This window comes from Aedes aegypti, chromosome 2, assembly GCF_002204515.2.
Source record: "Aedes aegypti strain LVP_AGWG chromosome 2, AaegL5.0 Primary Assembly, whole genome shotgun sequence".
Taxonomy (NCBI): domain Eukaryota; kingdom Metazoa; phylum Arthropoda; class Insecta; order Diptera; family Culicidae; genus Aedes; species Aedes aegypti.
The window spans coordinates 469,766,886-469,779,331 of record NC_035108.1 but is presented as its reverse complement, the minus strand read 5'-3'; the positions used below and the strand labels follow the sequence as shown (position 1 = coordinate 469,779,331).

Genomic DNA, 12,446 nt, shown 5'->3' with positions numbered 1-12,446 from the left:
CAATCGGTCATAGTGTTTGCCCATGTGCTCTTGGGGATTAGAGCTACGTTGATACTGTGAGATACATTCATCAGCTACAACTTTGCCGAAGACCGTTTTCAAATCGGACGCCTCAGTAATTAGTTATTGATTTATATCCAGTCACAAATTCTTCAGCAGTGCTCATTTAACTTCTTAACAGGCAACATTGCTGCACCTGGCGCGAAAGATAGCACGCACAAATCATGGCTACTATGTTTTACTGCATATATCCAGTGATGCCTGCAGAACAGCCCAATAATTGCAGCCAAAGTTTTACAACTCATTCAAAAATCAATAACTAATTACTGGGGCGTTGAATTTAAAAACGGTCTTCGGCAAAGTTGTAGCTGATGAATGTATCTCACAGTATCAACGTAGTTCTCATCTCCAAGGGCACATGGACAAACACTATGACCGATTGAATGAATTGCTTGGTTTTTCCATAGTTATTCCCATATAAACTATAAACGGCTTGTGCAGTCTCAGTTTTCATCCAAAAGAGCTCAAATTTTGGGAAGACACTCAGAATTTAATCTAGAATCGAATGAGCGGTGTGGAGCAAAACCGATTTTTTGAACCACTCTAGTAAGCAGGGTTGGGAAAAATTATGAAATACACACTACAGTAGGCAAGTTGTGCAAATCACAGTCAGTGAAACCTAGGGGGTACGAACCGGATATCAAGAAGCAGCCAGGCTGCGGTCAAGCCTAAATTTTCATCAAAATGATCCGAGTATGCCTAGGAGCGTGTAGTCATTACTTCATCACGCGTAAAAAAATATATATACAGTGAAACCTCCATGAGTCGATATTGAAGGGACCATCGGCTCATGGAAATATCGAGTCATGGAACAGCAATTCTTTGGAAAGCTGCTTCTAGGGACCATCATAGTAACCATGAAATTATGTTTTTAGTATGGCCCCATGAGTCGATATCGAGTCATGGAACATCGACTCATGGAGGTATCACTATATTTTATGTGACACAAAAACTATCAACTGTTAAAAGTGTTGAAGGAACGTTCTACTTGGTCTTATTGATGCGTTTGTTTTTTTTTTCAGATATTTGTGACATATATTTTAAACTAAAATACGGTCAGAAACTATCCGATTCAGTTGATTTATTGGACTTATTGCCTGCATCAAACTGTAAAACTTTGTGTGAACTATGTTAAGTGTGCAACTTCTAAGTGTGGTTTCCTGCGAGACAAGCAAACAAACAATGGTTAGCACTGGTGGAAAAATTTGTGTTCAAATTGAAAGACCAAAATGTTCGAGACTCAGAGCGAAACCAGTGAAACTTACGCCTATCGCTACTGTAGACAAAATGCGTTGAGAGTAGCAAAACTTCCGTTGCTAAGGGCAACCCAAGACTACTATAGAAAAATGTTCTATTTTTCGCTGCATTTCCCGCATTTTATTTTTAGCTACTGTAGTAAGAATGCTACGTGATTTTTGCGAATTTCAAGTCTTCTACTATTACCATTTCCAGCCCTGAATGTAAGAAATAAATTTTTTTTTATCGTCAACGAAAATCGGTGGAAACGTTCATTTTACCTGTACTATGTTGGTGAAAATACAGTTGCACTGTGGGCCAGAAGTAAAAAAATTGCGACAAAATTCCAATTGGTCACCACCAGCAAGCAATCAGTTTGATTGATCTTCAACGCGAACTGTTGTCAGATTCTCCAGTCTTGTGCTCTTGAATATTCAAATTTTGGCTTCGTTTTATAATCACCTTAAGGAAACATAAAAAAAATTGTGTTTGGGACCACTTAGATGTATTTTGAATGGAATTGAGACTATTTGCAAGGATTATTAATATTTGGAATGATATGTTGATTAAGGCATTATTAATTGAAATTCGCTTATATTTCATACTGGTTGGCCCAGCAAACGATATATTGCCACCCAATAGGCCGTTCTATTATGCTTTGACAATTCCCATACAAAGTCACAGCTTTATTTTCGCTCAGTTTTGTATAATTTCTCGGTGAGTTTCTAAAACTATTTGTTAACACAAACACTGGATAAACAAAATGGAGAAAAAAATCAATCAAATTCATCGACCCGTTCTAAAGCCATTTCGTGACATACAAACACCATTCGATTTTTATTTAGATAGATTACAAAATACGTTGTACATTTTCAAAGATATGATTCATACATTTCAAAGTATTTTGAAGACACAGTATGAATTTTTTTAGAATAGTTGAAAATACAGGTCGGACTCGATTTTTTTTTCATTCTGGATAAGCAAATCCTCGGGATAATCGAACTACTAAGAAAAAAAAAAATGAAATCATCGATAAAAGAGCTTAAATATTGAAAATACATGAAGGTCGTAGACACAAAAGTCAATTAGAACAAATTGAGATGTAGAATTGTGAAAAATAATAGAATCGTTCTGGTGGCCACGACTCCCAATACGCTAGACTGGGCGCGTTAACCAACTACGCCACAGAACGGGTGACGCTTCTGCAGCGCAATCGGCCAACCTGAAACCAAAGTCCGTCACGACCCCATTTTCTTCTTCACAACTCTCCTTCGGCTCTCTGAGATGCCCAATTCGAACCAACTGGTGAGCTCGTTCCATGCTTGTTATAACACTAATTTGTATCGTGACAAGCTTACATTCATTTATTCGTTAAACAAACTATGGATGGTTCGTCACAATAAGTATCGGCATTAGCCCTTTGGTTATTGTTTGAAGTCGATTTGTATATATTTTTTTATTATTACCAAGCATGTAATGACGGTTGTTCACATTGACGTATGAAAATCATTCAAACTCGAGCATCTTTTGAAAGGATGGAAATACTTTCAAGATAGGATGATTCACATACAGTGCGATTTGTAAACAGATGATTTCACCGGAGATGAAAATCATCTTGAATGTGTTTGAAAATAGGTATGGGGCTCGGATGAGGCAAAAATCATTCAATCTATGGCGGGAGATTTCGTTCAGTGTATGCCAAATCTATTACGCAGCACTGCCAATGTTGAATCCCACGCTAAAAGTGAGTCACAGGTTTTATGTGATGAGTTTTCACAGGTTTGGGTAACGAATGAAAAATTGACTGAATGTGTGGAAAACCAATGTAATGAGTAGAGCATTCTTTATGCAAAGCATGAAAATTGCAACCGACACTCAAGTATTCAGAAAATATGCTACTTCAGAAGAAGCAAAATTTTCGTGGGCGGTAACATTTTTGTGTGAGTCGTTTTCAGCTTGTGTGAAAAAGTGTTTGACAAGTCTTGCCTATTGACTGTTAAACGAGAAACTTGCGACGATCGACGCGCCACCATAATTCATATAACGGAGGGTATTAGAACTAACTTGGAGGTGATGATTTCGCAATTTGGAGGTTAAAATCACCTCCTAACACTAGCGATTTAGCGGTGGGATATTGACGTTTGATCACGAATAGTTTCTTTAGAGTAAACGTTCTTTAGCAACCTCAAAGAAAAGGTAGAGTGAAAAACAGTGTGCACAAACAATAGAAATATTAGTAGTAGAACGCTAGTGGCGCTGTTACCACAAAATTGATTTTAATTATTTTTACCTTCAGTTATGAGTTTTCGCTGTTTTTTAAATTCCAATGATTTGTTTTGGTCTTTAAAATTGATTTGACACTTTGAGGCCCGGTATTCAGGCTGTCAGCGCGTGGCAAATTAGATGTTGGTAACACGAACGGTAGTGACTTTAGCATTCTTAGGTTAATGCTTCTACTGCACAAACCCGCCAGCTAGTCATTTCGTCAGCTGTCACTTCCACCTTCTCCGCAGCCAACCACACCGCGCACCCACTGACTGCTTAGATCGGTAAAACTGTCATTGTAAAAACCTTGCTTTGAACGATCTCTGGCTACGCGTGTACGCTTTGCAACTCGCTGTTGAGCTCAATTCAACTCGATCACGCTCACCAATACCGCTATCAGGAAGAGCTAACACTAATTTTCCTGATTATGGTGTAAGTTTGCGGGCTAAAAAGGGCTCAACAACGTTCTTGGAAAAAAGTCCCAAGACCTCTTGGGCCCTTTTCTAATGTTTGTCCAAAAATGTTAACCGTTTATTTCGAATTTAGATAGGATTTCGTTGGTCTGTTTGAGTGTAAACCTTATTCATTAACGTCAGAAAGGTCACTGGTTTTGTGCTGGGACAGGACGTGACATCTTAACTAAGATTGCCCCGTTGTTTTTCAGTCGATAACGTTGACAATACAAAATCCAGTGTTACCAGTATCCTTTTTATGTACATCTTTTGAACAAATTCAAATATCAAGGCTCATAATTTCATTGTGTCTTGCATGATTCATGCATTTAGTGCAATAGAGGATGCTATATTAAAAAAACTATATTAAAAAATAATTTCATGAAAAATGTCCAAACTTTCGATAAAAACTCAATTCTTTGAACTAGCAATACGTCCGGGCTAGCAACAAAGTGCTCTGTTGCAATCCAACTCAACGATGTGAAAGTAGGCCTTTGCCAAAACGACCAATGAGAAGTGATCTTTTTTTGACAGGCAATTGGTTTCGGTTTTGTACCTTCACCTGTCACGTCTTGTCTCAGGTTTTGTGGGTGGACTACTTGGATAACCTTAGACAGGCGTTGAACTGGAAACATAATATGTCATAGTTGTTTGATCTTGCGTGACCATGAATTTCAATGCAAAAGTTTCAGATGAATTCCGGTTATCTCTACAAATCTGAATACCCAACTTGTGAATTCGAGAAGGCATACCTTAGATCATCATATAGACTGCAAGATATACACCTATAGCTAGCAAGATGTTATCTTGGCTTAATACAAGCTCATAAGCATTCATTAGTGTGATAAAAAGAGTTTTAGATCTATTTAGAGAAGATGAATAAGTTCAACAGATGCAGTTTTTATGTTAAACTTTCATATTTTCAGATAAATCGTGTTAGGATTACTTGTTAGAAGTGTTAGAAGTTACTTGACATAAATGTTGGAATTGAAATTCTGCTGTAAGAAGTTCCTTCGAAACCATAAATATATGGGATCTATTCTACCAAGTGTTACTTCATCGAATTTATTGCGTACTGCATTAATACCCTTCCGTTATCTAATATTTATGTAAGTAGGTCTAAAGACCTATATTTCAGGAAGCTTTTGGATGACTCAGAGTATACATCAATATTATATTAAAACTTAAGCAACATAATACCCTAAAACTTTTTATATGCGAAGATTTTGAATGGTTCATAGACCACGCTTGTAAATCTGAAGATTATATGTCCAGAGTATTTTTTAGATGAAGGCAGATATGACCAAAAATGTAGATTACTTTTTATAGTTTTTCATTATTTGTATAGTAAGCTCTCCCTAACTCGACATTGAACGTACCATTAAGTTATGGAGATATGGGGCTGTACATTAATTTCGTATGGGGTTATAGGTATTTTAACTATCAGCATAATCACACTTATTATAATTTGGAGATCACTTTTAACTTTTCATAAAAATATCGAGTTTGAGAGGTAAGCTTATATAGGTAACTGAAATACATAGGAGAAGGTTTCGACCGTGATTGTTTTGTATTATTTTTGTTTTATGATTGTAGCTCAATTTTTACCACCTAATTAAAAAAATTTCAATCTTGTCGCTCTCTTGCGACGCCTATGCACCTATTCGTTTCCATCATTTGTTTCTATTGACTCCCTTTACCTTTGAGTCGCATGACCGCTACAGCCATAAAACAAAAATAATGGTAACTGAAATATATAGTATCAAGTTAGAATGATATCGGTATACAAAGAGATCAAAATACCCTAGATTAAAGGAGCAGCAAATTTCATCGAGTTAGAATCGTTTTAACTCAATTCACGAACATCGTATCAAAAAGTTTTGTAATTTACGTAAAAAAGGATTCGTTAAACTAAAGTCTAGTGAAATGATGTTTTGAAACATCATCTCGAAACGTCAAAATAGAAAAACACATGTCCATCAATGAGACTTCAAATGTCAGTCGAAGCTCATAACTCTGCTGAAAACAATAATTAGATGCCACTGCCAAACCACGTCAAAATGCGTTGCTATGGTAAACGTAAGTGAAGCTTTCAAACATGCGATACCGATCTGAATTTCCATACGCACTAATTAGTGAGCTTCCAATTAACCGCTAGCCGGCCGTGAGGAAAATGCCGCAACGTTTTTCTCGCAAGCGGGCATTTCCCACTTTGTTATGGTTTGACATGACAGTTGCGTTTCGTACTGATACCAATCTTAATATTTAATTTCAAGTTCGCTTCACTTCGGCCACTCACTATTCAAATGAATGATTTGTGAGTATCATCGCTCGGCTCTTCGCCTCGAAGAAGTCTTATATGACGTTTACACCACACACTTGACGTTTCTGCGTGGGGAGAAACAAGTGTCGAAGTAGGCGAGGAGGGAACGCGACACACACGAGTAAGCCGCTACAATTGGATGTTTTCCGGCGGTAACCCACCACCACACCATCGGATAGTTTTGATTGCGTCGAAAGTTTTGTAAGTTACGTAAAGTGTAGAATTTATTACTCTGTTATGATGACTTATTGCGGCCACCTTGAGGCGGTAATTGGGCTCTGAGGCGTGCATTTCTAGGAATTTGGGTGGCATAAATTAATATCGTGGTTGTCTTTTTTTCTGAAATTTCTCTAAAGCTTTTGATGCAGGGGTTCTTCTGCTTAAATTTGACATTTTAATGAAAAATAGGAAACCGAACCTTGTACATAGGAAGGCATACCAAAAACAAATTTAAATCAAATGGTGAGACAGAATCTATAAAATAATAAAATATGTTTTTTTTGTTATCAACCAACCAAAAAGTATTTAAAAATTATCCAATATTTGTTTCTGATCTACGCTTAGGTGTTAGCTACAAATATAGACATAGCTTTAGAACCCTATTAATGAACCGTTTCGACTTACAAACCCCCGATCTAGTACGTAAATTAAGGTACCAGTGTGCTCATATGCAAAGATTTGAATTTTTAAAATTAGTTATGTCCCAACGAAAATCACCATCATCATCATCATCTTCTGGAAGTCTGGAAGACAAATTTCACACTGCGCTCTTCTCCTCTACTTCTTCAAACTAATGCAAACGTCTTCGGTCATCTTCGGCCCCGCACGAGAGCTACCGCAGATGATGAGCAGAAGGATGATCAGACCCCAGATTACTTTGATGAGTTCGGACAAAAGACGCAATCTAATAAGCGGAACCGAGTAGCCCGGAATGAAATAAGAGTTAGACAGTCAGCCTGCTTCATGCCCGGAAGATGAATAATACCTTCTGTGCCTCTTCGTGATTATTTGAATATGGAAACGATCCGGTCCGCGATCATCCGAAACGATCGCCGTTGATTGCTACCGACTGGCCCACCAGATTCCTAGTTCACTACTCGCCACTCAGCCACTCGGGGATAGAAACGGTGTTAACGTTTATTGTTGGCGGTAATTATGGATAATTTTTCGCTTCCTGGCTTGGGAAAGGACGGTTTGAAACGATATCTGTGGTCGCGTTTTGGTCGAAGGGTGTGCCAGTGCATGGTAATTTGGTGCTGATGTTTTTTTTCTGGTTGTGACCATTCATAGAAATTGGACGGAGCTCATTATGCCGAAGTCTCTGGGAATATTTTTTTCCCATTTTTTTAAACAAGAATATTGAAAACATCGAAAATACTATGTACACCGATTCTGTTTTTGCACGAGGGATGTGTACCGTGCAAAAAAGTTTTCAGTTCAAAATTTCAAAAACCGTGTAAAAAAAGTAACAGCATTTCTCGACGTTTCATGCAAAAATAAGGTTTTGGCGGAAAAAAGTGTATGGAAACTTTTTTTGCACGGCCGTGTAAAAAAAAACCGTGCAAAAACAGAATCGAGTGTACACTGGAACATCAGTTAACGAACTAAATCGGAATTCGTAGATTGAATTGGTTCGAAAAGCGAGGTTTAGCTTTAGGAAACTAAGTCGAGTCTAATACAGCGCACAGAAAATGGCTTGAGGTCGAAATACGCGTATCTGTCAAATTATACAAACTCCAGTGGAATTAAATGGTATAGTACTTAATTCGGGTTTTCATTTATTTATTAAAAACTAGTTTTCAGAATAGTAGGCATATCCTGTACTTGTACGCCGAAAACAGATGTACAAGTAGGCATTGATCTAGTTAGATTCAGATTGAATCTTCGCAAAAACGATAACCATGCCTCACAGTAAAACATATTCACCGCTTGCTATGATTAACCGTGTAGTTCATTCACTTGAAGTACCGCATTCAAATTCGCTTCCGATTTCATTCATCGTTTTTTTTTTCTTTTCTCGGCCGCGGCTAATTTCATCATCGGCCACGCTACACCTCATTCACACCTTTTGGCTGTCAGTCTGTCAGTGTACGATCGTGTTTTGGCCGGCTTCCAAATATCGCTATTCTTTGCCTCAAAAGAAGAAAAAGAAATATCGCTCCGCATGATCACGCCCATGAGCATCATTACGATCTGACAGGCGGTTAGAAAATTACCTCGATTCGAGCCGGTTATGAATGGATGAACGCATGAGAAGATTTCGGAAGTTGAGATCGTTGATTGGGAGCGACGAGACTGAACTGGACCTATCACCGGACTCGACTTACCGTGAACACATATTGAAATATATTAAAATGATCGTTGTTAGCATACTTCTCGAACGCCGAGCACGATTAACGCAATTATCTTAATTTTACTTTTCTCTCCGTGACTTTCGATTCCAGATAACAGCGATAGCGAAATCCGAGATAAACCTTACGGTAAGTAGGCTGCTTTTTGTACCTTGCTTCCTCCGAATTCCGGGACCCGATCGCAGGTCAGGTAGTAAAATTTTTTTCGTGCTCCAAGCTTCAGCGGATTCTTTTGTTTTGTACCTTGATCAAGCGCGATCGTATGCAAGCAATTTTGGCCCTAATGACACTTAGGTATGGACAAAAAAACACGACGTTAATATCCAGGAGATCGTTAACGTTGCTGGAAGATTATGAATTTTGACCACGATCTTTTGATTGAGGCTGAAATATGCGACCCATGGATAATATCACAGCGTTAATGCGCTTGACGACTAAATGATCTCATAGGATATGGAAACGATAAAATCTCAATAAAAGGCTGTAGTACAAAACACAGCTGCCTAGTCCAGTGAACCTAATATAGGAAAAGTGTACCAATTATGGCTATGGGTGTTTCCTATTTGGATATTTATCGAAAACATTTTGAATAAATTTGTGTCCATCTAGTCCTTTTTAATGTTTAACCCCTCTACCGCCAGCTTCATTTTTTATCGCTAAAAATATTCAAACCATTTTTTTTTGTTTCTCGGTATTTTTGCACCATTTTTTCACAAGTTCTCATGAAACTCTACTAGTTTTAGAATATGTGTTAGTATTGATATTTGGCCATCTGGATCCGAAGATATTCCAAAAATCCTTGGGAGACCGACGCGTAGCCATAACCCACGTAAATATCACAGGCTACAGAATTTTTGTCGTGTTAGGATATTCACTCCTCGGACTGATACATCAATGCGAGTATGTTGTGAAAAAAGGAAGCAATTTGGTGCAGTCGTCTATGTGTAATGAGCATTTATGTTTCTTGTACCACACTGGACTGGACCTCATATCGTAATTTTCAAATTTCTCCAAGAATACTGAATCGATTTGGAAGATTTTTTCAGAGTAACTCCTAATTAGGGGCCGTCCATAAATGACGTAGCCATTTTTCACTGATTTTCACACCCCCTCCCCCCTCGTAGCATTTAGTCACAAATGATGATACACCCCCTTGGAAAATACGTAGCATATCAAGCAAACCCCCCCCCCCTAAATTTTTAATTTGTTTTCCTCAACGATTGGGCTAAAATGCTTCATTAAAATCCAGAAATTTCTGTACAAATATAGAGATTATTTGATATTGACCACTGAAACATCAGGATAATCTGACGAAAAAAAAAGTTCGGTATCCCGTAACGCTAAAAAAATCTTTTGGAAAATAGTTCAAACAAGCATATTACCTGTTTAAGCTACATAATTTTGATTCCCAGTAATATAATTTGTAGTACTTTTGCTGTTGTTAAAACTTAAGTAGTTTACAGCTGAAAATTTAGAAAAAAGCTTAAAATCTTGCTCGGATTGATAAAGCTAACAGCACTCAGTTAGGGTTCATAAATATCTATAATATATTGAACAGAAATTTTGTTATATAATAGACATTTTTTAAATTTTTCGGGATTGAGAAACAGGTTTCAGTGAATATGATCAACAAAAAAGTTTAATTTGGAATGGATCTTCGTCATTGTTCTCTGAATTCATATCCATTCAGGAAACAGTGGATAGATAAAGAAAAAATAACAATTGTAATAGTTGGAATGTTTAAAAAATTTGCGATTTTTATGCAACTTTATGAATAGTTCAGATAAAATTCATCATCGTTCCCCATACTGAAACATTCTTACTCAACTCATAATGAAACAATGATATAATAAAAATGCTCTTTCGTTGAATTAACGACTGATTTAGAAATCTGAACGATATGACAATTTTGATAAAACTTGAATTTGATGTCCTAATTATTATCCAGGCTGTTCCATCAAGAGCATTGATAAATCAAAATAAATCGATGAATTGGCTGAGTGAAGATCTCCTACAACATTGACCGCACTGAATAAAATTTTTGTTTCACGTGTTTTACTATAATAACGTTAATATTAGCCTAAATGAGCATATTGTATACTTTTGAAGAATTAAAGCTTCAACAGAAAATATGAATAAATCCAAAAACTATTGATTCTATGTCTTGTAAATGGTAAAACAATATTCTCCAAGTCGAAAACCATTGATTTTTACTTAACTTATTAAGCTTTTAATTTGTTTGTTTAAAAATAAAAAGTTTAGACACGAATACAATATAATATTCACATAACTATTGAAAGTTCCATAAAATCTGTTTAATTGTATTTATCAGGAAAATTTAAAATTTCTTAGAAGTTTCCAACCTGTTTTGAAGGTAAATCATCGTTTTATAACCCAATTTTGATAAGTCAGACAAAGAAGATTGATAGAAAAAAACTGTCTGTCAGTTTTTTCAGTGCTACTCTTTTTACCAAAATTATTGAAAACTAGCTTACCCGACGTGGCTAGCCACGTTCCAATAAAATTTTAAAGGGAAAAGCTACGTATTGCCTAAATTTATGCTCTGGCCATACTCCATCGAGCACGTGGCCTCAATGCTGTTATAGTGTTCTAATCTGAAATAATTATAGCCTTATATGCTGTTGTAGTGTTTCTTTTGTTGTGAAATATTTCAAAAGCATAACATTTTGTTTTAAGTATGCATCCATGAGTCGATATCGAGTCATTGAACATCGACTCATGGAGCTTCCACTGTAAATTAATAAAACTCGAATATTTGGCGCACATTAATCTCATTCATGTTTATCTTGCTTGTACACATATCGAGCTCGTTTTTGAATTTGAGTTGTAACTGGAAAAGCCCTTTTCACATTTTCAACTCTAACCCGATTCAAGTTCGACCGAATTACAATTTGCTTGATTTGTTCACGTTTTAGTCACCAACCAAATTCCTAAACAGAAGACAACGATGGGTTCGAGAATATTCTACGGATTGGAATGAACAAAGTTCCAGAGAACTCCAGAATAATCTGTCAAATAGCTATTGTGAGTGGTACACAATTTGCAATTGTAATGTTCTTATATTAAAATTGACCGTTGTAGTGCTCTTAAACTGCTGTTGTAGTGCTCAAGGAAACTTTTCGATGAAACATTTTAAAGCGTTACTGACAGACAGACAACTCTGGGATTTTATATATATGATGCTACGTCCACTAGTTGGGATCCCTCCCTCCCCCTCGTCACACATCATCACAAATCCGTGAAGACCCTCCTCCTCCCTAAAATGCAACGTCATTTATGGACGACCCCTTACCTGGCATTGTATAGTGCACATTTTATTTTTTTGAAAAATTGACTAAAAACAAAATGGCCACCAAAGACATTTTATATTGAAAATGTCGGTCCCCAAGGAACATTGGAATAGATCACCAATGATTAATATTAACACGGATTCTTAAATAAGAAGAGTTTTTTGAGGTCTTGTGAAATAATTGTGCAAAAATATTGATAAACGACAAAGTTATCGCGATTTGAATATATTTTTTTAGCGGTACATAATGAAGCTGCTGGTAGAGGGGTTAACAACAAGATATATAATACCAATAATACCACTTTCCATCCGTACTCGGCTAACAGTTGTCAATCTAGATGACTGGAAGGATAGGTATAAGATCAAACAATATGATAAGATCAGCAAACAGTGAAGCAAGCCGAGTTATTACGTAAGAAAATATTTATTGATTTAATTTTGAATTTGAC

At 36.7% G+C, this 12,446-nt stretch overlaps 1 protein-coding gene across 3 annotated transcripts in view; it reads left to right on the top strand.

Moving 5' to 3' along the window:
* The window catches only part of LOC23687865 (protein nubbin), a 493,425-nt gene that overhangs the window by 55,649 nt on the left and 425,330 nt on the right, over window positions 1-12,446 (top strand). For all 3 annotated transcript variants that reach the window (XM_021848316.1, XM_021848314.1, XM_021848315.1), the window contains one exon: window positions 8,781-8,816. In XM_021848316.1, the coding sequence (XP_021704008.1) occupies window positions 8,781-8,816 (36 nt within the window). The remainder of the gene's footprint in view (window positions 1-8,780; window positions 8,817-12,446) is intronic.